Source organism: Phycodurus eques, chromosome 9 (genome assembly GCF_024500275.1).
Source record: "Phycodurus eques isolate BA_2022a chromosome 9, UOR_Pequ_1.1, whole genome shotgun sequence".
Taxonomy (NCBI): domain Eukaryota; kingdom Metazoa; phylum Chordata; class Actinopteri; order Syngnathiformes; family Syngnathidae; genus Phycodurus; species Phycodurus eques.
The window spans coordinates 11775193-11800496 of NC_084533.1; the positions used below are offsets into that span (position 1 = coordinate 11775193).

The 25304-nt window shown below is 42.0% G+C and overlaps 1 protein-coding gene across 6 annotated transcripts in view; it reads right to left on the reverse strand.

The window, feature by feature from the left end:
* Window positions 1-6044: 6044 nt before the first annotated feature.
* hmgxb3 (HMG box domain containing 3) overlaps window positions 6045-25304 on the reverse strand; it is a 28184-nt gene continuing 8924 nt past the window's right edge. For 4 of the 6 annotated variants that reach the window (XM_061685885.1, XM_061685883.1, XM_061685884.1 and 1 more), the window contains 15 exons: window positions 23521-23768; window positions 23343-23434; window positions 23174-23251; window positions 22959-23032; window positions 22625-22720; window positions 22361-22501; window positions 21541-21851; window positions 21278-21405; window positions 17648-17779; window positions 17351-17535; window positions 17036-17258; window positions 15515-15648; window positions 11185-11304; window positions 10863-11072; window positions 6045-10020 (listed from right to left, as the gene is read on the reverse strand). In XM_061685885.1, the coding sequence (XP_061541869.1) occupies window positions 9460-10020; window positions 10863-11072; window positions 11185-11304; window positions 15515-15648; window positions 17036-17258; window positions 17351-17535; window positions 17648-17779; window positions 21278-21405; window positions 21541-21851; window positions 22361-22501; window positions 22625-22720; window positions 22959-23032; window positions 23174-23251; window positions 23343-23434; window positions 23521-23768 (2733 nt within the window). In that variant the 3' untranslated portion in view covers window positions 6045-9459. Of the gene's footprint in view, window positions 10021-10862; window positions 11073-11184; window positions 11305-15514; window positions 15649-17035; window positions 17259-17350; window positions 17536-17647; window positions 17780-21277; window positions 21406-21540; window positions 21852-22360; window positions 22502-22624; window positions 22721-22958; window positions 23033-23173; window positions 23252-23342; window positions 23435-23520; window positions 23769-25304 lie in introns of those variants that run through there. The other 2 variants (XM_061685887.1, XM_061685888.1) reach the window with 2 other exon arrangements.

The window sequence follows — 25304 nt, forward strand, 5'->3', positions numbered from 1 at the left end:
CCTGGATTTTACTTTTTGACTATTTTCCTGACTTCTGTTTGATAATTGACTTCTTCTGATAGATTTCCCTTAGCTATCAGTCAATGCTGCAACACTCAAAATAACTTCAGAGGCATTTGTGTGGTTTCCACTAAAATAATGCTGCTTCTTGGTGTAGCACGTCACTAGCATACTTGTTTTAGTGACCTTTGCAATGTAATGGTCTTTTTTTTTTTTAAGTTGACAAGTGTTTCTTTTTAATATTCAATGTGTAGCTTTTAGATGGAAATGAAACAAGTGGTTTAGAATTGTCCAAGGTTTCTTCAAAATTGACCAATGAGATCGATTTTTTAATGTAAAAAAAAAATGGTGAATACTGTATGTTTTATTTAAAATAATTTATTTAACAAAAAAAAAAGAAAAAAATAACCACAGAATGAATAGTCTAGCATTGACCAGCATGTAATTATTATCAGTATGTTTATGGCACCATGATTAAAATTGTCATACTGCATTGAGCAAATAACAGCACTCTCACAGGCTTAAAAGCAGAAAGTTTTCAGACCCCCTTAAGATTTTCACTCTGTCTTATATAGCAGCCATTTAAGTTCATTTTTTTCCCTCATTAATGTACACACAGCACTCCATATTGACAGAAAAAAAACTGAATTGTTGAAATTTTTGACAGTGCATGTCAGAGCAAATGAGAATCATGAGGTCAAAGGAACTGCCTGAAGAGCTCAGCGACAGAGTTGTGGCAAGGCACAGATCTGTCCAAGGTTACAAAAGAAATTCTCCTCCACTTAAGGCTCCTAAGAGCACAGTGGCCTCCATAATCCTTAAATGGAAGACGTTTGGGACACCCAGAGCCCTTCCTAGAGCTGGCCGTCCGGCCAAACTGAGCAATCGGGGGAGAAGAGGGTTAGGGTTAGGGTTAGGGTCACTGTGGCTGAGCTCCACAGATCCAGTTGGGAGATGGGAGAAAGTTCTAGAAAGTCAACCATCACTGGAGCCATCCACCAGTCGGGGCTTTATGGCAGAGTGGCCAGAAGGAAGCCTCTCATCAGTGCAAGACGCATGAAAGCCCACATGGAGTTTGCTAAAAAAAAAAAAAAAAAACACCTGAAGGACTCCACGATGATGAGAAATAAGATTCTCTGGTCTGATGAGACCAAGATATAAATTGTTGGCCTTAATTCTAAGTGGCATGTGTGGAGAAAACCAGGCACTGCTCATCACCTGTCCAAATCGGTCCCAACAGTGAAGCATGGCGGTGGTAGCGTCATGCTGTGGGGGTGTTTTTACGCTGCAGGGACAGGACGACTGGTTGCAATCGAAGAAAAGATGAATGCAGCCAAGAACAGGGATATCCTGGACGAAAACCTTCTCCAGAATGCTCAGAACCTCAGACTGGACCGGAGGTTCACCTTCCAACAAGAAAATGACCCTAAGCACACAGCTAAAATACCGAAGGAGTGGCTTCAGAACAACTCTGCGACTGTTTTTGAATGGCCCAGCCAGAGCCCTGACTTAAACCCAATTGAGCATCTCTGGAAAGACCTGAAAATGGCTGCCCACCAACATTCAACATCCAACCTGACAGAACTGGAGAGGATTGTTGCATCATTCCCAAAAAGACTCATGGTTGTATTAGCTCAAAAGGGTGCTTCTACTAAATACTGAGCAAAGGCTCTGAATATTTATGGCTGTGTGATATTTCAGTTTTTCTTTTTTAATAAATCTGCAAAATTTTCAACAATTCAGTTTTTTTTCCTGTCAATATGTGGTGCTGTGTGTACATTAATGTGGAAAAAGAATGAACAAATGATTTTAACAAACGGCTGCAATATAACAAAGAGTGAAAAATTTAAGGGGGTCTGAAAACTTTCCATACCCACTGTGTGTGTGTGTGTGTGTGTGTGTGTGTAAAATGGATTTGTGATGCTGTCACAGCACATGACAAGCATGGAAATATTTTAAAAGCATGACTTGGGGGGGGAATGTTTTTTTTTACTGGTCTTTATCACACCCAGGCAGCTCAGTTCTATATGTTAATTGTAGAATTTAGTTGTAAATTGAAATGTTATTTAATTCACAAACACTGACAAGAGCAAGTGTACGTATGCGTAGTCATAGTAGTTAAACCATTAATTTAACCCCTCACCACAGTAGTGGACTACAGCAGTCAATTTATTTATAGGTGTGCACCTACCTCATAACATGCAACCATTATGGATGTGTTCTAGTAAGATGTCATTTGGTTGGTATAATGCCTGCCTTCACAGATGTGTAAGTGACCCATGCCATTGGCACTAACACAGCCCCATAGCATCACAGATGCTGGCTTTTGAACTTTGCGTCCATAAGTCCAGATGGTTCTTTTCCTCTTTGGCCCGGAGGAGACGACATCCACAATTTCCAAGAACAATTTGAAATGTGGGCGGCACGGTGGCCGACTGGTTAGAGCGTCAGCCTCACAGTTCTGAGGACCTGGGTTCAATCCCTGGCCCCGACTGTGTGGACTTTGCATGTTCTCCCCGTGCCTGCATGGGTTTTCTCCGGGCACTCCGGTTTCCTCCCACATCCCAAAAACATGCATAAATTGGAGACTCTAAATTGCCCGTAGGTGTGCATGTGAGTGCGAATGGTTGTTTGTTTGTATGTGCCCTGCAATTGGCTGGCAACCAGTTCAGGGTGTACCCCGCCTCCTGCCCGATGACAGCTGGGATGGGCTCCAGCACGCCCGCGACCCTAGTGAGGATAAGCGGAAAAGAAAATGGATGGATGGATGAATTTGAAATGTGGACTCGTCGGACCACAGAACACTTTTCCACTTTGCATCAGTCCATCTTAGATGAGCTCGGGCCCAGAGAAGCCGGCAGCGTTTTTGGGTGTTGTTGATAAATGGCTTTTGCTTTGCATAGTAGAGTTTCAAGTTGCACTTACGGATGAAGCGCCGAACTGTATTTACTGACATTGGTTTTCTGGTGTTCCTGAGCCCATGTGGTGATATCCTTTACACACTGATGTCTGTTTTTGATGCAGTGCCGCCTGAGGGATCGAAGGGCACGGGCATTCAATGTTGGTTGGTACATGCAGTGATTTCTCCAGATTCTCTGAACCTTTTGATGATATTACGGACCGGAGATGATGAAATCCCAAAAATCCTTGCAATTGTACGTTGATGAACATCGTCCTTAAACTGTTCGACTATTTTCCCACGCACTTGTTCACAAAGAGGTGAACCTCGCCCCATCTTTGCTTGTGAAAGACTGAGCAATTCAGGGAAGCTCCTTTTAGAATCAGGCCTCTACCTCTCTCTCCAATAATCCTAAATGGTCCCGAAGGCTTGTTTATCGGCTCGTCTTACGCTGTGTTTGATCTGTGAACTTGCCCACACATGCATGCAGGGACACACACACACGCGTTTATCGTTTAAGCGGCCTACACACATAGAGTAAATCAGAATCAGAGTTAGAGTCAGAGTCAGAGTCAGAATCATCTTTATTTGCCAAGTATGTCCAAAAAACACACAAGGAATTTGTGTCCGGTAGTTGGAGCCGCTATAGTACGACAACAGAAAGTCAATTGACAGAGAACACTTTTGAAACATATAGACATTGACAAAAAACAGTCACTGAGCAATAAAGGGTTGCTAGTTATCTGGTAATGCATTTTTTTTTTTACAATTCCTCTAGCACTAAGAGCAGTTCGAAAGACTAACATTGCAATAGTCCGGTGCAATGACCATTGTGCTGAGGGCGTCGGGACTTCAAGCGAGTAGTGCGATAATCTGGGACAATGTTGATTGTGCAAATGTTGCAGATATTCCTCAATCAGTATGCAGCTGGAGCAGATGCTACTCTAGCATGAGTGGCCAGTATTGGTCAACAACAGATATGCAAATAGTGCACCGTGGCGAGACTACTACAGTGAGTGCACGAGTAATATATAATATATAATTGGCCCCACAGAAATGTGACAACAAACTCAAGTCAAAAAATTGCCAGCATGTTGTCATGGAATTGTAGGTTAGCTGTTTAAAAAGTTGATCGCAAGAGGGAAGAAGCTGTGAATGTCTGCTAGTTCTAGTTTGCATTGATCGGTAGCGCCTACCTGAGGGAAGGAGCTAGAAGAGCTGGTGACCAGGATGTGGAGGGTCCGAGAGGATTTTGCACTTCAGGTCTTGAGAGACTGTAATTCCCAGGAACTTGAAGGTCTCGACAGTTGACACAAGGCAGCTGGACAACGTGAGGGGCAGCTGTGGCGAAGGATGCCTCCTGAAGTCCACGATCATTTTCACAGTCTTGAGCGTGTTCAGCTCCAGTTTGTGTCGGCTGCACCACAGCTCCAGCCGCTCCACTTCCTGTCGATATGCAGACTCGTCACCGTCCTTGATTAGGCCGATGACAGTGGTGTCATCTGCAAACTGCAGGAGTTTTACAGCCGGCACCCGGCTGTCAAACTGCACCTCAGCGCACCGCTGAGGTGCAGTTGTTCGTGTAGAGAGAGAATAGCAGCGGAGAGAGGACACAACCTTGGGGCGCCCCAGTGCTGATGCTGCGTGTGGATGAGGTGGCCTCCCCCAGCCTCACCTGCGTGTCCTGCCCGTCAGAAAGCTCTAAATCCACTGGCAGATGGCAGGTGAGACGCTGAGCTGGAGAAGCTTGGAGGAGAGGAGTTCAGGGATGATGGTGTTGAACGCTGAGCTGAAGTCCACGAACAGGATCCTCGCGTAGGATGAAGTGCAGTGCATGTTGACTGCATCATCCGCAGACCTGTTCACTCGGTAGGCAAACTGCAGGGGGTCCAGCAGGGGACCTGTGACGCTCTTGAGGTGATCCAGCACGAGACGTTGAAATGACTTCATCACCACAGATGTCATGGCGACAGGCCTGTAGTCATTTAGACCCGAGTAGGTTTCTTGGGGACTGGAATGATGGTGGAGCGTTTGAAACAAGATGGTACTTTGCACAGTTCCAGAGATCTATTGAATATCTGTGTGAAGACTGGAGCGAGCTGTTCCGCGCAGACTTTGAGGCAGGATGGGGACACATGGTCTGGGCCTGCCGCTTTTTTAATCTTTTGCTGTTTGAAGATGCATCTCACATCCTGTTCGCTGATGGTTAACGCAGAAGTCGGTGGTGCGGCTGGGTGGGTGTGGGGTGTGAAAGTGTCCTTTTCAAATCTGCAGTACAAGGTATTCAAGTCGTTGGCTTGTGTGCTATTGTTCTCAGCTTGGGGGGGGGATTGTCGCTCGTAATTTGTCAGCGATCGGAATGCATGCCAGACTGATTTAGAGTCGTTAGCGCTAAACTGTTTTCCAACTTTGCTGCATAGTTCCTCTTTGCAATGTTAATTTCTTTAGTCAGCTGGTTTCTAGCTCAATTATACAGGGCCCTGTCCCCGCTCTGATATGCGTCCTCCTTGGCAAAGCTGCTTAAGTTTGTTAAGTTTTATATTCAATCATGGCACCCACCCGTTCCCCATTAGCCTGTTCACCTGTGGGATGTTCCCAACAGGTGTTTGATGAGCATTCCTCAACTTTCTCAGTCTTTTTTGCCACCTGTCACAGCTTTTTGGGAACGTTTTGCAGCCATAAAATTCCAAGTTAATGATTATTTGCTAAAAACAATAAAGTTCATCAGTTTGAACATTAACTATCTTGTCTATGTAGTGTATTCAATGAAATATAGGTCGAACATGTTTTGCAAATCATTGTATTCTGTTTTTATTTATGTTTAACACAACGTCCCAACTCTATTGGAACTGGGTTTGTGTATTGGTTCGCTTTACCCCTTGAAATAAAGGCAACAAAAGACAAGGCATTTTCTCAAGAAATGATTTCTGTATTTTAGACATCTCACTACATCTTTGATTAGGGATTTTCAAAAGGGTAATAAAATATTTCTCATTAATTCCATTTAAAGTCTCAAACTTTTGAATTTTGCCCACATGAAGTCCACAGGAAGACCATTTTCTGGCCCTTGGCAAGCCAAATGTAACATGGTGCTAAGCTTCTTTATTTTTTGATAAATAACACTTAGTATACAGTACATCATCTTAGAATGTTTTATGCCACAATAAAAAGTCCAAGTTGTCTACATATGAGATACATCGATCTTCAGTCCCGAAGGCAACAAATGGCAAATGAGAGGTAAGTGTATGTGTAAGCGCAAATACAATCTCGCAAAACATTGGATGCAACACGGGAAAACATTGACAATAGAAGTTCATAATTAACCACACTCCCCTACAAAGTCAATGGAACATTTAGGCTAAGTCTTTATTTTTGCGATACATTGAAAACATTCAGTATATGAATCGCAAACAGTTTGAATTAATCAATTTTCAATGCCATTGAAAGGAATTTACCTTACTGTTCCAATACTTTTGGAGGGGTGTGTATAAATCACTTGTGCATTAAAACTCAAAGAAACACAACTTCAACATTTCTTTATTTATTGTTCAACACATCACTCACCTTTTGACAAAACTCTTAAAAACATTCATGCTCCTTGTACAGGGAGCTGAGCCTATTCTACCGTGCATTAAATCTGAAATACTGTATTTTCTTAATAGTTTATTTACTGTAAACAATGCAGTCAAATTGTGAGATGTATCCATATTTTCACATCTGTTTTTTTCTCATTCTATACAACATACACTATTCACAAAAAGTTAGGGGTAATGGGACTTTTGGGTGAAAACTCAGGATAAACCTAAAATGGACAAACTTTACATCTGAACTTAAAGCTCAGAGCACAAAGATTAAAAAAAAAAACATTTTTGATACCTCTAGAACCCCTTTACAAACCATAATGTCAAGGGGATTACATAGCAGTCATAGAGCAGTTCAATGGATAAATAGAATTCAGAATGTGTTGTCTGCATTTTGAATCTAGGCCCTTCCTGTCTTCGGGTTATTGTCGGATATTTTCGGCTGTGACAACAAATGGGGTGTCACCCCCTCTGTTCATTTGGAGTTAGCACGCACGCGCACGTCGCTGTTCGGCATTGTGCCGCGTATTTTGCTATTTCACCATGTTTTATAGTGTGGCAGGTGCGGGCAGTGATAAGAGCTTCTTCCACCTTCCAAGCAATTTAATAACAATATTAGTCCAGTGGATACTCAAGAGTCAAACCAGCGTGTTTTTGTAAACATTTAGCATAAAGTATTGGATACCTTGGCATAGATCGAGCCAGGCTGAAACCAGCTGCGGTGATTAAGATTTTCCCTTCGACAATCGTGTCTTCAAACCGGACACCAGCTGCCATTGTAATGAGAAAAGCGGCACATGCAGGATGCAGGTACAGACTTCTTTGCATGTATTACAAATATACTACTGGTGGTGATTAGGGTTGGGCACCTTTCGAATTTGAGCGATTCTGGTCCCGATTCCGGTTCCTCATTTCGATTCAGATTCTTTTAGGGGGTTGGGTGAAAAATGTTTGCATGGTTTAAATAAAGGGTGTCCAAATTATGAACATCCATTTTCTTAGCAGCCTGCAGCATGGACTAAAATGAACATTTGACTCAGTTGCTCTTTATAACCAGGATCAATATCTAAACTAAACTAAAAGGCAATATGTGTGGAGCAAACACAATTGACAATATTTATTAATTGTTTCAGCTAAACGTTAAATATAGCATTGTTAAAATATTTATTTATTTATTTAAGGTTACGCAGCAGAACTGAGTATTTTGGCACAAAAAGTACCTTCACATGACTGGTGATTTTTGAAAATGAAAGTAAACCGAGACTGCAAAAAAACTAATGAATGGAACCAAATGCTATAAAACGTTGCTTCCTTTACCTACCCACCGATGAGGCACAAGGTTAGTGTTTGTGATATTGTGAGACAAATGTTTATGTGAATTTTGTCCCAATTCATTGTGACGTAAAGTTGCTGTTTTGGTGAAGTTTTAGTTAAATGTTAAAGCTTTTTTTTTTTTTTTTTTTGTCATTGGCTCTTACGTTGGTTTGAAGACTAAAATAAATGCTAAAAACCATCAGTGCAAAAGTGCAACCCACCGTTGAACTTGTTAGCTACCTCAATGGCATAGACATTGTATTGTTTCACTACCCAATTTGACTTGACTGAAGTGCCGCGCGGTGTAGGCTGAGGGTCGGAGCGCGTCAGACTTCTACACATCGTGAAAGCCTGCTTTGCACAATATAATCTTATTCCAAGTGTTGCACTGAGGCAACTGGTCATTAATTTTAACAAAGTTAAGAAACGCTTTTGTCCGCCGCCGCTACGTTTTCGTGCATGTTCTTCTTCGTTGGTTCGGCAAACTCTAGGCATCGAAACTGGGAACCGATATTTTGAATTTGAACAATTCCGGGAGAACCGGAAGGTTAGTCCCGGTTCCAATCGGTTCTCGATTTTCAACGCCCAACCCTAGTGGTGATTATGCACTGAGCATTTGAAAAAATGGTTAAAACAATTTGCACTTAATTATTCAAACCAGAGCAGCACGTTGGTGACCTTTCATGTACGGCTGACTGCTCTTGATTCGAAGGCTTTTTGTTGACTACCGCCTGCAGGCGCAAGGATAGATTTATATTCAGTATTTATGTATACGTATATACATACACATAACCAGTCTTTATTTCCAATCCACTCTTAGTGATACTGTGACGCGCTTTCTCCAGCGTCCTCAGTCGCATTGACCTATAGTAGTGAGCACCTTCCAACATCTGTTGTGCAGCTGTTAAAAGAAGCCAGTAGCTGCCGTCCAAGATAGGCTTTGACCTCCGAATTGGTTCAAAGATGTTGGGTTTGACCACAAGTCTGCTTTCAGACTGTTCCTGTGTATATAAATCCTAATCCTGCTCGTATTCCAAATCACCGCTCCCCATCAGAGTAAATGCAGGACGGTAATGCTTGACAAACATTACATCACCTCCGGTAGCCCTTGCGGTGGCCAGAACTACATTTAGGATGTCTCAAAATCGGGAACGTTCAGGGGTGCCCAATAAAACCACATTTTCAGCCACTTGGTTGACAACTTGCTGTAAATGACGCGTGTGTATGACAAAACATTAACAATGCAAATAGGAATTTTAACCAACTGCCATAAAACCTTTGTACTCTGACCTTTAATTTGACATTCTCGCAACATTTGAATGCACATGTCCAACTGTTCACAGATTCAGTACTTTTGGCATAGCTTGCGATTCTCTAACAAAGAGGTGAATGGTAATATTCACAGCTGGTGTTTGAACGATTTTCAAGGATTTCTGGTTCTGTGCCTTTCTGTGACTCTTCCAGTTGGTCCGTTACACCCTGCCGATGACACGGTGACTATCAAAGCTCAGTGGCCACGTCCCTCTGAGAATATTCTGTTTGAAGCCATGTGCATTCAATGATCATTATAGGATTATTACATAGATTTCACCCAAAAGACCAGCAATTTGTGAGAACTGTACAGTATTCATGCTTTCAGGCATAAACTTTCGCCTTATACTGTTTTCATTCAGGCAGGACCACTTCATACGCTGTCTCTGTCCCTTGTTTCAGTTCCTCCACCTCACTTTTTTTGCCTTCTTCCCTCTCCAGGTTGATGTTCGCCACTCCGAGCCGGTACAACGCATCCCGGATGACGACCTCCCCGGGCTGACAGACCTTTAGCACTTGGTTGATCTGCTCAGTCACGATGTCCCTACTGGAAAGAAAATCCAGCAGCCGGTTGTAGAGGTAGTAATGCGCCGGGTTGTTTAAAAGCACACGTTGTGTCCTCAAAGAGTTCACGGAACTCTGATTGCCCTGTTGTTCATCGTCCACCATTTGCTTTTGCTCCTCAATGTCTTCCTTGTCAATTTGAGTCACAGTGCAGATGAGGTGCTCTAGGTCTTTGCACAAAGCCATTGAGTGGTGCTCCGGAACAGCGGTCTCGTGGCTTGGAGACGAATCAGGGGGATGTACTAACCAACAAGAGGAAGATTTAGTGAGAGGGTGAACATGCTCATTTTGCCCCAACGTAGAGAGTTCGGCATTGTACGGCTTCTCATGCAGCTCAGCGCATGACACAAACTGTGGAGCAAACACCAGAGGTTGTCTTAGACACAAACACGATAATGTGACCACAGCTCAAGTCTGAAGTCTGTAATTGCGGAGAAAAATAAAACATTCTATTTTCTTTTGCATGCAACACAACAAACTGTTGTTCAGCAGTGGTTTGTAGGATCTGGTAATTGAAGTTAAATTAGATTTAATGTGCATTAAATTGTATCAGATACAGTAGATACACGTGGCCGATCTTTAAGGGGTTGTGGAGCATGCTGTTTTCTGTTGCGCTCAGGGCTGTTATTTTTTTTAGAGCTTTTAAATGCATCGCGCAGCTCGGTGTGTGGGAAGACTGAACCGGGGGTAGGTGGACTGGCAGCGCAAGCAATCTAACCGTCGCGTTGGGTAAGTTTTGTTCTGTTGTTTCTGGCATCAGCTACGGACAACAGCAGCGCTGTTTTTCTGTTTCTGTTTCACAAAAAAACACCAAATGGACTAGCGTCTCCGGTGGTCATTGAAGGCGCTAAAGTACTATTGAAATGTTAAACTGACAGTATCATTGCGCAGCGATTTGAGTCAATCACCGTCTTTGTTCTTTGCTAATATGAGAACTCGAGTAGAAATGCATGGTGAGTACGCAACAGGACCATAAGCACTTGCACACAGAGCAGAATATTTCTTTGAAAAACCCCAAAAAAATACGGATAATACTTCATGTTTTGAGTACGGATACCAGCAAATTGATTGTGCGTATTATACAGGTAGAAGGTAATTCCTGATTTTGGAGGTCGATTTTGGGGGTTCGTATTACACTTGCAAAATTACTGTAATTCCTTTCCCGAAACTTGTTAATAATGATTCCTTCCCACCTCTGGCTTATCAAAAGGCTCTGAGAAGCAGCCCTGATTTCTGCCCCACATCCTGCCGGCCATTTCTGGGTACTGCATGTCTGTACAAAGCGCCACTTGTCGAGCGCTGTCGCCAACGTAGACCGGAGGCCAGTAACGGGAGGACACCAGCAGATCCACGTGGTCCCGGGCCGTCTCTCCTCTCACCAAGTATTTGGAGCCACACACAATCTGACAAACAAAAACAAGGTGGAGGTGGACTCGCTCACTTGTTTTGGTCCCTCACTGTGATAACTAGGTGTCTTATGTACGGTACATAGACAACACGCTGATTTGCTTTTACCTTATGGGGGCAAACTATGGACAGCTTGCCGGCAGTGAGGTTCTCAGGTGCCTGGGGGCCTGTGGGGAGGCCACTATGAACAAGCGTGCACATGGAGATCAGAGAAGTCAGCAGGTCATTCTAATAAGGCGAGAGAGAGGAACATTTCACATAATGACTGTCATTTATAGATGTCAATCAAGGTTTCATCATACATTGTACATTGAGGGTATATATTGCATTTTAATCAACACTACTCGCAAAAAGTTAGGGAATGGGTTTTCAGGTAAAATTTCAGAGGGTAAAAAAAAATCATGTTCTGTTTCAACTGAACTCATTCATTCAAACGGTCAGGGATAATTTGCCATACTGTATGTCAGATGTCTAATGATCATGAATAAAGCATGATCCAAGATGCTTGAGGGGGTATTCACATAAGGTCGCTCTTTGATTAAAACCGTGAATGTATCATTTCCTTTTTCCCCCCAAGGAGCAATTAAAAAAAGGTTTTGAACAAAGCATCTTTTAAAAACATAACTGTCATTGGACGGCTTTCGCATCAAACTTCCGTCATATTTTTGGCACGGTATATTCTATTCATGTTTAGTAGTTTAGTAGTCAGACTTTCAAGTGTGCAAACACACACACACATAATGTGTAAATGTAATACAGGCCTCGGATGACAAATGGATACGAGGAGCCAATACAATTATAGGGACCAAATTAAAAGTACTGTACAGTTGGCTTGATAAAGGACTTATTTAATACTCTGAACATTGGCGGTTATTCCATAGTTCCAGACTTACAAATGATCTCTGCATACGTGTTGTGCTTGTTTTCTGATGAAATATTAGATTTTCAGACAGATTTTGGCCATGTCAGCTTGTCACAGCCTGACACATGCAGAAGGCGAGGACATTTCCTCATTGAACTACTACGTATTCTGGGGTGTAAATTTTCACTATATTGACAACTCTGGATGTTTTTATTTTTTAGACGATAACGAGTAAAAATTGTGATCGTGAAACACTAATAGGCTTGTTTGTCTGTTTGTTTTTTTAAATCGATTGTTGAAATGCCTACTTTAGGAAAGAAGACAGCCACGCCATCCCACAAGGTAAAGTGGGTACGGAAAGAATTCAAACACCCTTAAATTTTTCACTCTTTTATATTGCAGCCATTTGCTACCCCATTTTTTCCACATTAATGTACACAGAGCACCCCATATTGACAATTATTGCATTTTTTGCCAATTTATTAAAAAAGAAAAGCGGAAATATCACACAGCCATAAGTATTCAGACCCTTTGCTCAGTATTTAGTAGAAGCACCCTTTTGAGCTAATACAGCCATGAGTCTTTTTGGGAATGATGCAACAATCCTCTCCAGTTCTGTCTGATTGGATGGTGAGCGTTGGTGGACAGCCATTTTCAGGTCTCCCCAGAGATGCTCAATGGGGTTTAAGTCAGGGCTCTGGCTGGGCCACTCAAGAACAGTCATGGAGTTGAAGCCACTCCTTCGTTATTTTAGCTGTGTGCTTAGGGTCATTGTCTTGTTCAAAGGTGAACCTTCGGCCCAGTCTGAGGTCCTGAGGACTCTGGAGAAGGTTTTCGTCCAGGATATCCCTGTACTTGGCTGCATTCATCTTTTCTTCGATTGCAACCAGTCTCCCTGTCCCTGCAGCTGAAAAACACCCCCACAGCATGACGCTACCACCGCCATGCTTCACTGTTGTGACTGTATTGGACAGGTGATGAGCAGTGCCTGGTTTTCTCCACACATTCCACAATTAAGGCCAACCATCTCAGTCTCATCAGACCAGAGAGTCTTATTTCTCTGAGCTCTTCAGGCAGTTCCTTTGACCTCATGATTCTCATTTGCTCTGACATGCACTGTGAGCTGTAAGGTCTTAGCTAGACAGGGGTGTGGCTTTCCTAATCAAGTCCAATCAGTGTACTCAAACACAGCTGGACTCCAATGAAGGTGTAGAACCATTTTAAGGATGAGCAGAAGAAATGGACAGCACCCAAGTTAAATATATGAGTGTCACAGCAAAGGGTCTGAATACTCATGATCGAATATTGTCATTATAACTTGTTTTTCAGAGTTTGAATAATATATGGCGGAGGGTATTGTTATATTACCTGTTTGAGTGTTGTTACAGTGTTTGCGCACCAATATTCATTATTTTGAGATATAAGTGCTGCAAATTCGATGCTGCTTTCCATTAGCTCGACAATGGTATTATTCATTTATTTTGTTAGCTTTGAGCTAGCGATTTTTGTGAACAAAATCGAAGAATGAAGAAAGAAACCGTGTCGGATTCCAAAGAAGTTGGGACGTTGTGTTAAACATAAATAAAAACAGAATACAATGATTTGCAAATCATGTTCAACTTATATTTAATTGAATACATTACGAAGAAGATATTTAATGTTCAAACTGATAAACTTTATTGTTTTTAGCAAATAATCATTAACTTGGAATTTTATGGCTGCAACACGTTCCCAAAAAGCTGGGACAGGTGGGGAAAAAAAGGCTGAGAAAGTTGAGGAATGCTCATCAAACACCTGTTGGGAACATCCCACAGGTGAACAGGCTAATTGGGAACGGGTGGGTGCCATGATTGAGTATAAAACTTAAGTTTATCAGTTTGAACATTAAATATCTTTTCTTTGTCGTGTATTCAATTAAATATAGGTCGAACATGATTTGCAAATCATTGTATTCTGTTTTTATTTATGTTTAACACAACATCCCAACTTCTTTGGAATTGGGGTTGTATTTAAACATTCAATATGTGCAATTCGTTTTTGTTATGTCGGTTTAGTTTTACAGTGAACTTCAACTGGAGTGTCAATAAACGACTAAGCAAGCAACATTCACTCTTACTCCTTGCTACTATGGTAGCAACTTAGCAACCTGTTGTTGTGATCGAATGGGCATAGCATGCCATCCGGGCACTGCTGGATAGAAGAGCTGGAGCGGCGCATGGAATGGACTGATTGTATAAGAGTGGTCAAATCTGAGATTATAGATCAAGTCCGAACCATGTTTTGGTTTTTTTGCTGACATCGGACCGATTTCCGATCGCAAAGATCGAATTGGGACACCCCTACATATTTTTGCAATTTAGACCTCCATAAAGTGACCTTGGTTTTATTACACGAGTGTCCAGAAAAGGCCCCTCTAATAGCTACTTCTGTTTGACCTAGTTTTGGTTTTGATTTGTCCATATTTGCTTTGTCCAAGAACACCACCTTCCCTTTGATTGGTTACTTCCGTGTAAAAGACCCACTTGTGAGAGCGCACGTTTGTTATGTTGACAGCACTGGCTTGGGAGATCGGAGATTTCACTAGTGACATGGATAAACTTGAGAAACTCTAACAACCTGATTTTACGCCTCTCGGGAGAAAAATGTCTGTAACTCAGGAAGGCGTGGACAATTTTAATTAATATTTCATGTTTACTGAGGCATCATAGAGCCAATATTACATCCCAAATACAAAACAAAAGTTGGTTTGATAAAATATGGCACTTTTAAGGGCGTTTTAAATCATTGAGTGAAATCTATTTGATATACAAATACATTGAGTTAGTAGCTTGGTTACGGAACAAATTAAACTTGTAAGTCAAGGTAGTGTATTTTCTATATATTTCTTGCTTAAAATGTTTGTCAAATACATTTTCAGTGTGTTTAAAATGTATATTTTCATGTTTAAATGCGTTTGAAGCAATGAGCACTGTACTCATTTCAAATGAGAATCAATCTGTTAAAAAGTGAAAAATAACCATGATGTTGACTGACGAGGTTGTCATTGGACAGACTATTCTGTTTTTTTTTGTTTTTGTTTTTTTTAAGCGAACTGATTGAACAAAAAGGTGAACCAAGAAAGATAGAAGAGAAATGGGTGCATTTGTTTTTTCAGTAACATTCTAAGTTAATTTAAAAAGGATGTGATTCTCTTTCAGGTTTACTTTAGACCTGATGGTCTGCTTCATGGACTGCAAGAAAACCAAAACGAAGTGGATCAAAGTGTGAAAAGAAATATGTTTACTAAATGGCACAGTATTAGTCAAACATTATTAGCATAGATATGTAGCTCTGCGGCTAGAGAGGAGAATGTTTTTTTTTTTTTTTTTTTTTTTTTAAATAAATCTTAACTCTACAACCAAAAAAATGTCAATGCAAAATCTCTGCCGGCACTAAGTTTCCAAATTTCCTGCAGACGCATGAACCCCCTTGTTGAAAAAAGTTGGCGCAGTGATGGCGGCGAGGAGAAAGCTAACCAAAGAGTCAGACCCCGTGTGTGCGTGCATGACTGCCTGTGGCGCATTCACCCACACCCACCTTGGTAGAGCATGGAGTGATGCTTGCCCCGCAACGCTGCAGAATATTTCTCAGTTCATCCTCGCTGTGGTCTTCAATCTTGTCCAGCCTTAACTCACCATCGTGAATGAGGCGCACCAGAACTGATGGGGCTCCTGAAACAGGAGAGAAATATATTTTATTATCCTTTTTTTAGACATGGTTTTAGTAATCTTTTTTAGGTTTACAGGGGGTCTTCAGCTTATGATGGTACCAACATAAGATCTTTTGAGCTTACAAATAGCACACAATGGAACAGTTTGCACAGCAACATAACAATACATTACAGTATTCCCATGGTTAAGGTGAATTTACCATAGCTAAGGTTTACTGGCCTAGAAGTGTTTTACATCCAAATATTTAAGTAACTGTGACTTTAGTATAAATGTAGTATCGACTAAAGTGTATTTTGATTTAAGTACAAATACAGGTTATGTCATTGCCATAGAAACGGAACATCGTTCATAAAGAGAGGACACTATGCATTATATTTTGTAGAGCTTAGTGGGCATGGCTGATAGATATCTATGTTTGGGATGAAAAATTAGCCCTGCAAATAAGGAATTCAGTTGGACAGTCGCTGTGCCTGTTAGATACTGTATATGTACATCATTCAAGTTTTTAAATCCCTGATGCCAGTGTTGTTCATTACATAGCTGTTAGAAGAGATTTTAGAAGAAAGATTTTGAAAAAACAATTCTCCCTTATAACAGGTCCCTGGATCCAAAAGGTTTGCGAACCCCTGGTGTAGAGCACCTTAAGCAACATACATAATTAATGCTGTACACATTGAGTTAGTATCCGTCTGTCTTGGGAGACAATGGAGTCTGCATCTGGGTCAGTTCACAGTTGCGTTGCAGCGCTTTGCTGTGGCTGAAGAGCCCGATGCAGGAGCGGCAGATCCTCTGGTACTTGCTGCAGGTGTACTTGGTGGTAAATTTGACAGGGGCGGACTGGGGCCTCGCACGCCTGCAGGTCCTCTTCTCTTCCCACTGGCTCTCCCGCTTTCCTAAGCTAGGCGGGCACCAGCCTTGTCTTTAGATCACCACGTGGTGCGATCTGAGGCTGATGTCACACGCCTTCAGGTCGGGTTTGGAGATGTCCTTGAATCAAAGATTTGGCTGGCCTGTTGGATACACGTTCCTGTAGCAAGTTGTCTTTTGGGATACGCCCATCATCCATTCTGCATACATGGCCCAGCTACCACAGGCGTCTCTGGGTCAGGATGGCGAACTGGCTAGGCATGCGAGCCTGGGACAACAGCCTGTTGGCTGGTGAAGCGGTCCTGCTAGGTGATGCCCAGAAGTTGTCTGGGGCACCACATGTGAAAGGCGTTCAGCCTGCATTCTTGACAAGAGTATAATGTCCAGGCTTCACTGCCATAGAGGAGGGTACTGAGGACGCATACTGTCTTGTGTATGAGGGTGAAGAGGCCGCTATACACATACTGTCAGAATTAAGTGAGTGACTGAAATACAGCGACAAATTAAAAGTAAGGTGTACCTGGGGGCTGCTGTTTGTGTGACATGAGTTTGTCCTTCTCTGTGTTAATAACAGTGGGGCCCCTCATCAGTGGGGGGATGAAGGGCGCAATAACTGAAGCGTCCACCCGCGTGATGGGGATGTCTGTAGGGAAAGCAGCCTGCTCAATGGCCTCAGTCTCCATGGTCAGCCAGAAGTCATCCACGTTCACTTCGTCTGACACTGAAGACTCAGGCCAGGTGAACTACAGAGAGGCAATAAAGCAGTAGGAAATTACTTAGTTGCTTGAGAAATATATATGGTTAAATAAATGTGTTTTTTATTTTTTTATGCCACCTCCACATTCTTGAGCTCCAGCACACTCTTTGTGTATCGCCTGGCAATCTCGAACTTGGGAGCGACACCACAAACGCCACAAATCATATCGTTATAGTCTCGCAGTGTCAGGCTCTCGAAGGCCCAGTAGCCTATCAGGAGAAACTCTTGAATTTGGGACATCTCCTCTGGACTCAGCGTATGGACTGATGCAAACACGGAGACATGTGGGCATGACAGAAAATGCAAATGTGCTGTTCAATCAAAATATTCTGCATAAATTGCCATGTATCTAGTTGGCACATTGTTAAATGTTACCGGGGTGATTGGAGACATGGTCAAATAAGGTCCTGACAGCCTGCGAGGGTGGGTGGCCCAGTCTGATTTTGGCTCTGACCGTCAGCAAAAGATCAATACTAACCAGAAGTCTGTTTCCAATATTGAATAAACCTGCCAAAGAAAATAACAAATAAAAAAAAATGATATTATACTCATACTACATTAAATTGCTTCCACAGCTCTTTAGCAAAACTGTGGTAAATGAGGATATTGGCTCCCCAAGACACTTTTCAGCTTTCATGTGTAAAGTCACTGGGTATAACGATACAAAAAGCATCTATCCCCGTTCTCCAAAATTTTCAGTTGATGAAAGCAAGTTTCGGCGGCACGGTGAAAGACTGGTTAGAGTGTCTGCCTCACAGTTCTGAGGACCGGGGTTTAAATCATAGCCCCGCCTGTGTGGAGTTTGCATGTTCTCCCCGTCCCTGCGTGGGTTTTCTCCGGGCACTCCGGTTTCCTCCCACATCCCAGTTAATTGATAACTCTAATTGTCCGTAGGTGTGAATGTGAGTGCAAATAGTTGTTTGTTTGTATGTGCCCTGCGATTGGCTGGCAACCAGTTCAGGGTGTACCCCGCCTCCTTTCCGATGATCGCTGGGATAGGCTCCAGTATGCCCGCGACCCTAGTGTGAGGAGAAGCGGCTCAGAAAATGGATGGATGGAAAGCAAGTTTCCGATGTAGAGTGAGGTCATAGAAAATGTGTGCCCAAAGGAAGTTTCAAGGGAAGGTGCCCAGCTGTCACTGGAATATTAAAACTTACTAACTTAGCACTATTTGCACTAATGTACATTACTACTGCAATTCTGCTGTAAACGATTGACCCAAAGGTATGAGGAATCATTCATATTTTTTTATTTGGAAAAGAAAGACAAGCCTTTATTTTCTTTTTAGTCAGCAGTTGTTCACTTGGAACTCAGCCATGAATGCCATTTTTGCCCAATCTCTTCCTTATTGTTGTGTCATTAACACTGACCTTAACTGAGGCATGGGAGGACTGCAGTTCTTTAGAAGTTGGACTGAGTTTCTTTGTGGCCTCCTGGATGAGTCATTGCTGTTCTCTTGGGGTAATCTCCTGAGAAGATTCACCACTGTCATGTTTTCTCCATGTGAGGATAATGGCTCTCTCAATGGTTTGCTATGGAATCCTAAAGCTTTACATATGGCTTTCGTAACCCTTTCCAGACTGATAGATGTCAATTATTTTATTTCTCGACTGTTCTAGAATTTCTTTGGAACGTGTCATTTTGTTTGCAGCTTTTTTAGATGTTTTGTCCGACATGATTTTGTCAGGACAAATTCTGTTTACGTGATTTCTTGATTGAACAAGTCTGGTGGTAATTAGGCTTGGGTGTGATCAGTGACAATTAACCAAAAATTGTGATTAGCCACAATTACCGTATTTTCACGACCATAAGGCTTAAAAGTCTTAAATTTTCTCCAAAATGGATGGGGCGCCTTATAATGCGGCGCGCCTTGTGTTTGCACAGAGTTCCAACATCTATAAATGTTGTTGTGTGATGAGCGCTCCGCTTGACTTATTTTAATTTTTATCTTTTTTAAGCATTTCCTGCCGACACGCTTCTGACACAGAGGAAAAGCAGACGTGGCTGAGAACAGAGGAAGGGTGCATTAAGTAGGATGCTAAAGCCACACCAGGTATATAGCGCCGGGGTGTTTTTTTTTGTTTTTAAGCATTTCCTGCCGACATGCTGCTTCCACAGAGGAAAAGCGGACATGGCTGAGGACAGGGGAATGGTGCGTGAAGTAAGACGCTAAAGACAGTAGGTATATAGCGCCGGGGTGTTTTTTTATTTATTTTCTTTTTAATTTAAAAAAAAAAAAATATTTATTTATTTATTTATTTTCCTTACCGCTTGACTGACTGGGAGCATTTCCGGGGTGTGCATTGTGCAAAACAATGTCGGTTTGGCTAAGGACCCCCGAAAATGACACCTACGAAGAGACACGCTTATGAAGCACAGTTTAAACTGCAAGCTGTCAGTTACGCGGAGGAACATGGAAATCGAGCAGCCGCGAGAGAATTCAAGATTAACGAATCCATGGTTCGCAAGTGGAGGAAGCAGGAAAACAAGCTTCGCCAAGTCAAGAAGACGAAGCTGAGTTTCCGCGGAAAAAAAAGAAAAACAAAACGTCGAAACAAGGCAAGGTGGCCCGAGTTGGAAGACCAACTCGAGCAATGGATTAGTAAGTAAAGAACAGTCGGGAGAAGCCTCTCAAGTCACCATTTGACTGATTGCAATAACTCGGGGCTTGCCATCATTCCGGGAGGCTTGATGAACCGCTGGACATCCGTGTAAACAGGGCGTTCAAAGTGAAGTGAGCGGCGTGGGAGCCATGGATGACAGATGGCGAACACAGCTTTACTAAGAAAGGGAGGCAACGCCGGGCGAGTTACGCCACCATATGTGAATGGATTGTGGATGCTTGGGCTAAGGTATCTGCTTTGACTGTTGTTCGAGCTTTTGCGAAAGCAGGCATCATTGCTGAACAGCTCACCGGCAACGAGACTGACTCTGACAATGACTCAATCTCAAATCATCTTTCCCTATTAAAACGGATGGAAATGCTATTCATCTAAATATAACAAAAAATAGCACTCAATAATATTGTACTTTAAAACATACAGTTATGACATAACTTAATAGAATTAAACAGTTTTTTTCACACGTTCTCATTCAATTCAATGCACATTGTTCTGATGGATACACAGTACTGTACATAGACGTTTTTACCATGTAGATGTCTCAGCACCTCGCAGAGGATAAAGAATACATGACCGTGAGTACTGCTTTACTGAATTTCTAAATGTGTTGTTGGACTGTTTGTGCTCAAAGGGTTTTATATACAATATGCACTTCACATTGTGTGTTAGCATTAGCATTAAGCTAGCAGACTAAAGGCTTACACCATATTTGTTTTAAATGTGTAATTCTCCTACTTTTATGTTTACTTTGACTGGGAGTGGCACTAAACAGCTTGAAGCCTCTTTTTTAAAGAAGTGTTCACTATTTGCCAAAGCGCTAATTCTCGTGTAGTTAGTTGAGTTGAGTTCACTGCCACCAATCAGCACCTATATCTTAAGTTTTGAGATTGCATGTCAAGGTTATTAAAAAAAATTAGAAAAAAATGGCCAAATGATTGCTCGGGTCACTCACTTTATCAAGGCACCACTGTACGTTGAGTACACTACTGACTACACTTTTTAACTGGTAACTAGTAACTGAAACAGAATACATTTTTAAGTAACCCTCCCATCCCTGCATTACATGCATAATGCGTGACAAATGCACTTAGATGCAAATTGTGTCAAGGAAGAACCCATTAAATGTTGTACCAGATCAGTATAATTTTTTGACTTCACAGTGACTATAACAGGCAAGGGTGTGCATCAAAAGTTGGAAAATTAAGCCTTGGTGGAGGTTTGTGATTTACTTGGCTGTATTGGCGTTGGCTGTATATAGGAGACTTTTGGTGACCCACTTACATGCATTTGTTAGTGTGAGGCTTTATTCAAACATAAAAAAGAAAAAGGCAAGGGAGGGGACCACCACCACCACCTCCCTTGTCTTTACCTGAGGAGGGTTTACCTGGATGCAGGTCAGTGAAGCTGTGCATAGCCAGACACCGAGCATTGAGACACACTTTAAGCTGGAGAGATGCCGTCTGGATCAGCATCTCAGTAAGCAGCCAGCAGTCCTCCTGTCCTGCTATCGTGCTTGGTTAGACACACATAACATGTTGTTAAGCAAGCAGACACCCACACAAGACAATAGTGTACAGTTACAAAAACAGAAGCTGAAATTGGGCAGTGCTCTTAAATATGTCCGCATTTTTGTTCCCATCTTCTCACCTCTGATCTCCTTTGTAAAGAGGCTTTTTACACAGGACACATTGAGTGGCTGATGATTCATAGAACTGAGGCCACCCAGACTCCACCAGGGTCTCAGTCTCAACGGTCCCATCCTGCTTTGGCTCCCCCGGTTGGACCAGGACAATTTGAAGACCGTTAAGATCCTGGATGAGAGCAAGTGTTTCCTGGAGCTCGGTCTCGCTCTCTGGAATCTGCAGGCAACGGCGAATCAGCTGCAGGGTGGATTGCCGCTGGATGTCTTTCTGAACAGGACTCAAGGGCTGGTATGGATCCACCAATCGATCCGACCTCTAAAACAGACAATCACAAAGACTTAAGATATTCAAGGGGTAAAACACAACTGACATTTCTTCTGCAAATCATCCAGCACATCAATTAAGGTTAAAAGTTAATATCAACAACATAGATTAACCAGTTAAGACAAAGACAAGGAGAGTTAAAGATTTAAGATAAATCTGTCCTGTCCTGCTTGCCTGAAAAGCGCTTACGCTATACACAGCCCACCTTTATTTATTTATTTTTTTGAACAATCACATTCAAATAAATCTGTCCACTCTTAATACAACTATAAACTACTTGGCCTTTAATATACTAAAACAGCATGAATAAAGTACCCTGAGTATCACACTTGAATGTAAAGTTAACAAAAAAGCCTTACACAAGTAGATAATGCAAATGGTCCCAATCCCCACCCCCCATCTACAAACAAATACTAAAAACATTTGTCTGAAGCACGATAGGGGTTGAGCTTAAATAACTAATAAACTAAGTATGCAATGTAGAAGAAGTCAGCTTTCACCTTGGATTCCTTAGGATTCCCCCGGGTCAGCTTACAACCACATTTAGGGCACACTAACGGTTTGTGTCTGTTCTTATACATGTAGTCACACAGTGCGTTCTTACAGTGACCTCTGCCTCTCGCTGTTGACAGTCCCAGTTTCTTGGAAAAGAAAGAAGTGGAGCTAATGTGGAAACAAGATTTAAAAAAAAAAAAAAACAGACTGGACATGCAGCGTTCATAAAAAATAACTAGATCAACGTGATTTTTAAAAGGTACACTTACAAAGCTGTCAACTGTCGCATGATTGAAAGGCACAACTGATACAATGGTCATATCAGATGGGGAGGACACAAGCTGACTTGCTGTGACAAAAGACTCCTACGAAAAAAATAAATTGATTAAAAACACCTGATACATTCAATCCATTTTCAATAGCGTTTGTAAGGCTCGCGAGTGAGTCGGAACCTATCCCAGCTGACTTTGGGTGAGAGCCGGGGTACACTTAGTGCTGGTTGCCAGCCAATCACAGACCACAAACAGACAGGACAAATAACTATTCACACTCGCATTTACACCTATGCACAATTTAGAGTTAACAATAAATTAACGTGCTTACCTGCTTGGATTGGACTTCTTGGCCGAGCTGTTTTAAGGTATCAGCTTTGAGACCTGAGAATTTCTCTCGTGGCTCTGTGTTTAAGAACAAAAATATTATCACACAACCACAATGTCCATTATTTTGGGGGTGATATAACATCCTGTTGTTGTTGTCATCAAATAAGGCATCACATGAAATAGAGTTCATACATACAAAACGAGAACATGATGTACCAGAAGGTGCTTTGTTGTTTCGTGTCGGAATTTTTCTGTTCACAGTTGGGACGGTGATGATCTGAAACAAAGCAGGACCTGGAGAAACAATTATCAACCTGAGTGTAAAACGATGTGAACACAGTCTATGAGATCAAAACATCAGAATGTTTGCAGCTTTCCCCTTCACCTGTGCTACAATAGGAAGGTAAGATGGGTCTTACAGGCCTCCCCTGAAGATTGCACATGCTGTGTCTTTTGAGGGCTATTTCTTTCACGTGCCTATTCAAAGACAGGGACAGATTAATTTTAAATAAGAGGACAAACTATAATAGAGCATAGAGGAGCCAATTTGTAGAGTGACTCACTTTATTAGTGGCTGCATGGACACGCACAGTGTTTTATCTGGTGACTTGCTGCTGCCCTCTCCTGGCTCTTCACCCGGAATTGCTTTCATCTTTTTCAAGCACCTTTGCCCTTCTTTTTTGCCCCCACTGGGTTTTGTTTTACCAGCATCAGCGTTCTCCTCTTGCACTGTGTCTTGGTAGGTTGAACCGGACTTGACTTCAGACCCCAGCTTGGAAACTTGTACATTTTTTTGCTGGCTTTTCTTTGCCTAATTTAGAAGTGCAGGCACATTTAGGCAACACAAAGTGCAAAATTACTGACACTAAATTAAAATCTACACTCAGGAGCAGTCATCTAATGAGAGCTAATAGAAAGAATGATAAAAAAATTCATTGTGAGAAATACAGTAGAATAGCATTACGTACAGTGAAGAACTCCGCCCAGGCCTTAAAATTGTGTGTTCGGAAGTACGCCATACATAATGCCCTATATAGTGAGTGAGTTTGCCTTTTTGTAGTGCTGTTTGAATGTGTAGTAAGTATAGGTTATACCATATACAGTGCTCTCAATGTATGCCACAATGCATCTTGAAAATCAGTAACCAACCTACGGTCACTCGAAAAGCAATAAATAAAATTCATTTTCCGTTTTGGGGGTGTTGTTTGATTTTCGGCATTAAACAAATACGTAAATTGTGGGGCAAAAAAAAAAAAAGCAACATAATATGGATGGGAAAAGTGCTTTGTATTGATTTAATCAAATTCGCTCATCTTGAAATTATTATTTATTTATTTGTTCAATATTTACTATTGAAGGTAAAACCAGCTGACATTGATCTGGTTTGTTGAAACAAAGGGCGGTCTATTGAAGAGCAGGGACCCTCCGTCTGATTGGGTGTGTGTGCGCGCGCATGTGCATGCGTATGAAATGCGGTCGCAAGCGTACATGAAGGTAAGTTTTCTGACAGCAAGCCGGCAGCTGCAGTTACAGAAAATTGAGCGTCATAAATGGAATTAGTTCCAAAGCCTAATGCCACAGAGAAGATGTGGGAATATTTCAGATTCGAGCCAGATGAACGCAGCCATCCTGATAACACTAAAGAGCTGGTATGTCAAATTTGTATAAAGTCGTACCACCGACAACACCACTTAAAACCTCAACGTGACAAAATCCATTTTAAACACAACCATCCCACCCAATTTCTCCAGTTAAGAACAAAGTTGCACGGACTCATTGTTCCTGGGTTGGGACTCATTGTTTCCATGACATTTGCATGCCGGGACTCACATAGTCTCAAGTGTAAAATGATCTATGGTGTTTAGTCTGTTCCTTTTGTCTTTGTTTATATTTTTAGTTTTTGAGGTTATTAACTACTCCATGAATTATGGTCCAAAAGAGCATAATTTTTTTATTAATTCTTTTGAATCATTGGGTTACATGAAATTTGTGTTGCCGGTTGGCTGGCTCCTTACTGCGCGCATTAACTGGGCCAGTCTGGCCATGATTCCTGAGCCAATTTCCCCCCCAGTCCGCCCTGGTTGAAACTATGCAAATGCAATGAGGTAATCGAGCTCGAATGGAGTTGAAAATTTGTTTTTATTTGACTGATGAGTGAACGATATAGTCGACTATATACAAATCCATTGGTAGTGACTAAGGAGGAGGGAATGAGTGAATGATTCCGACAGCCAAAAGTGTCTGACTCATGAGACATGCCATGTGATACTCGGTCCTGTGCGTGGCGGTAATGGGTACGACAAAGTGGGCGCCAAATGTAACAGAGCAAGCTTTTTCCCCCCACCAC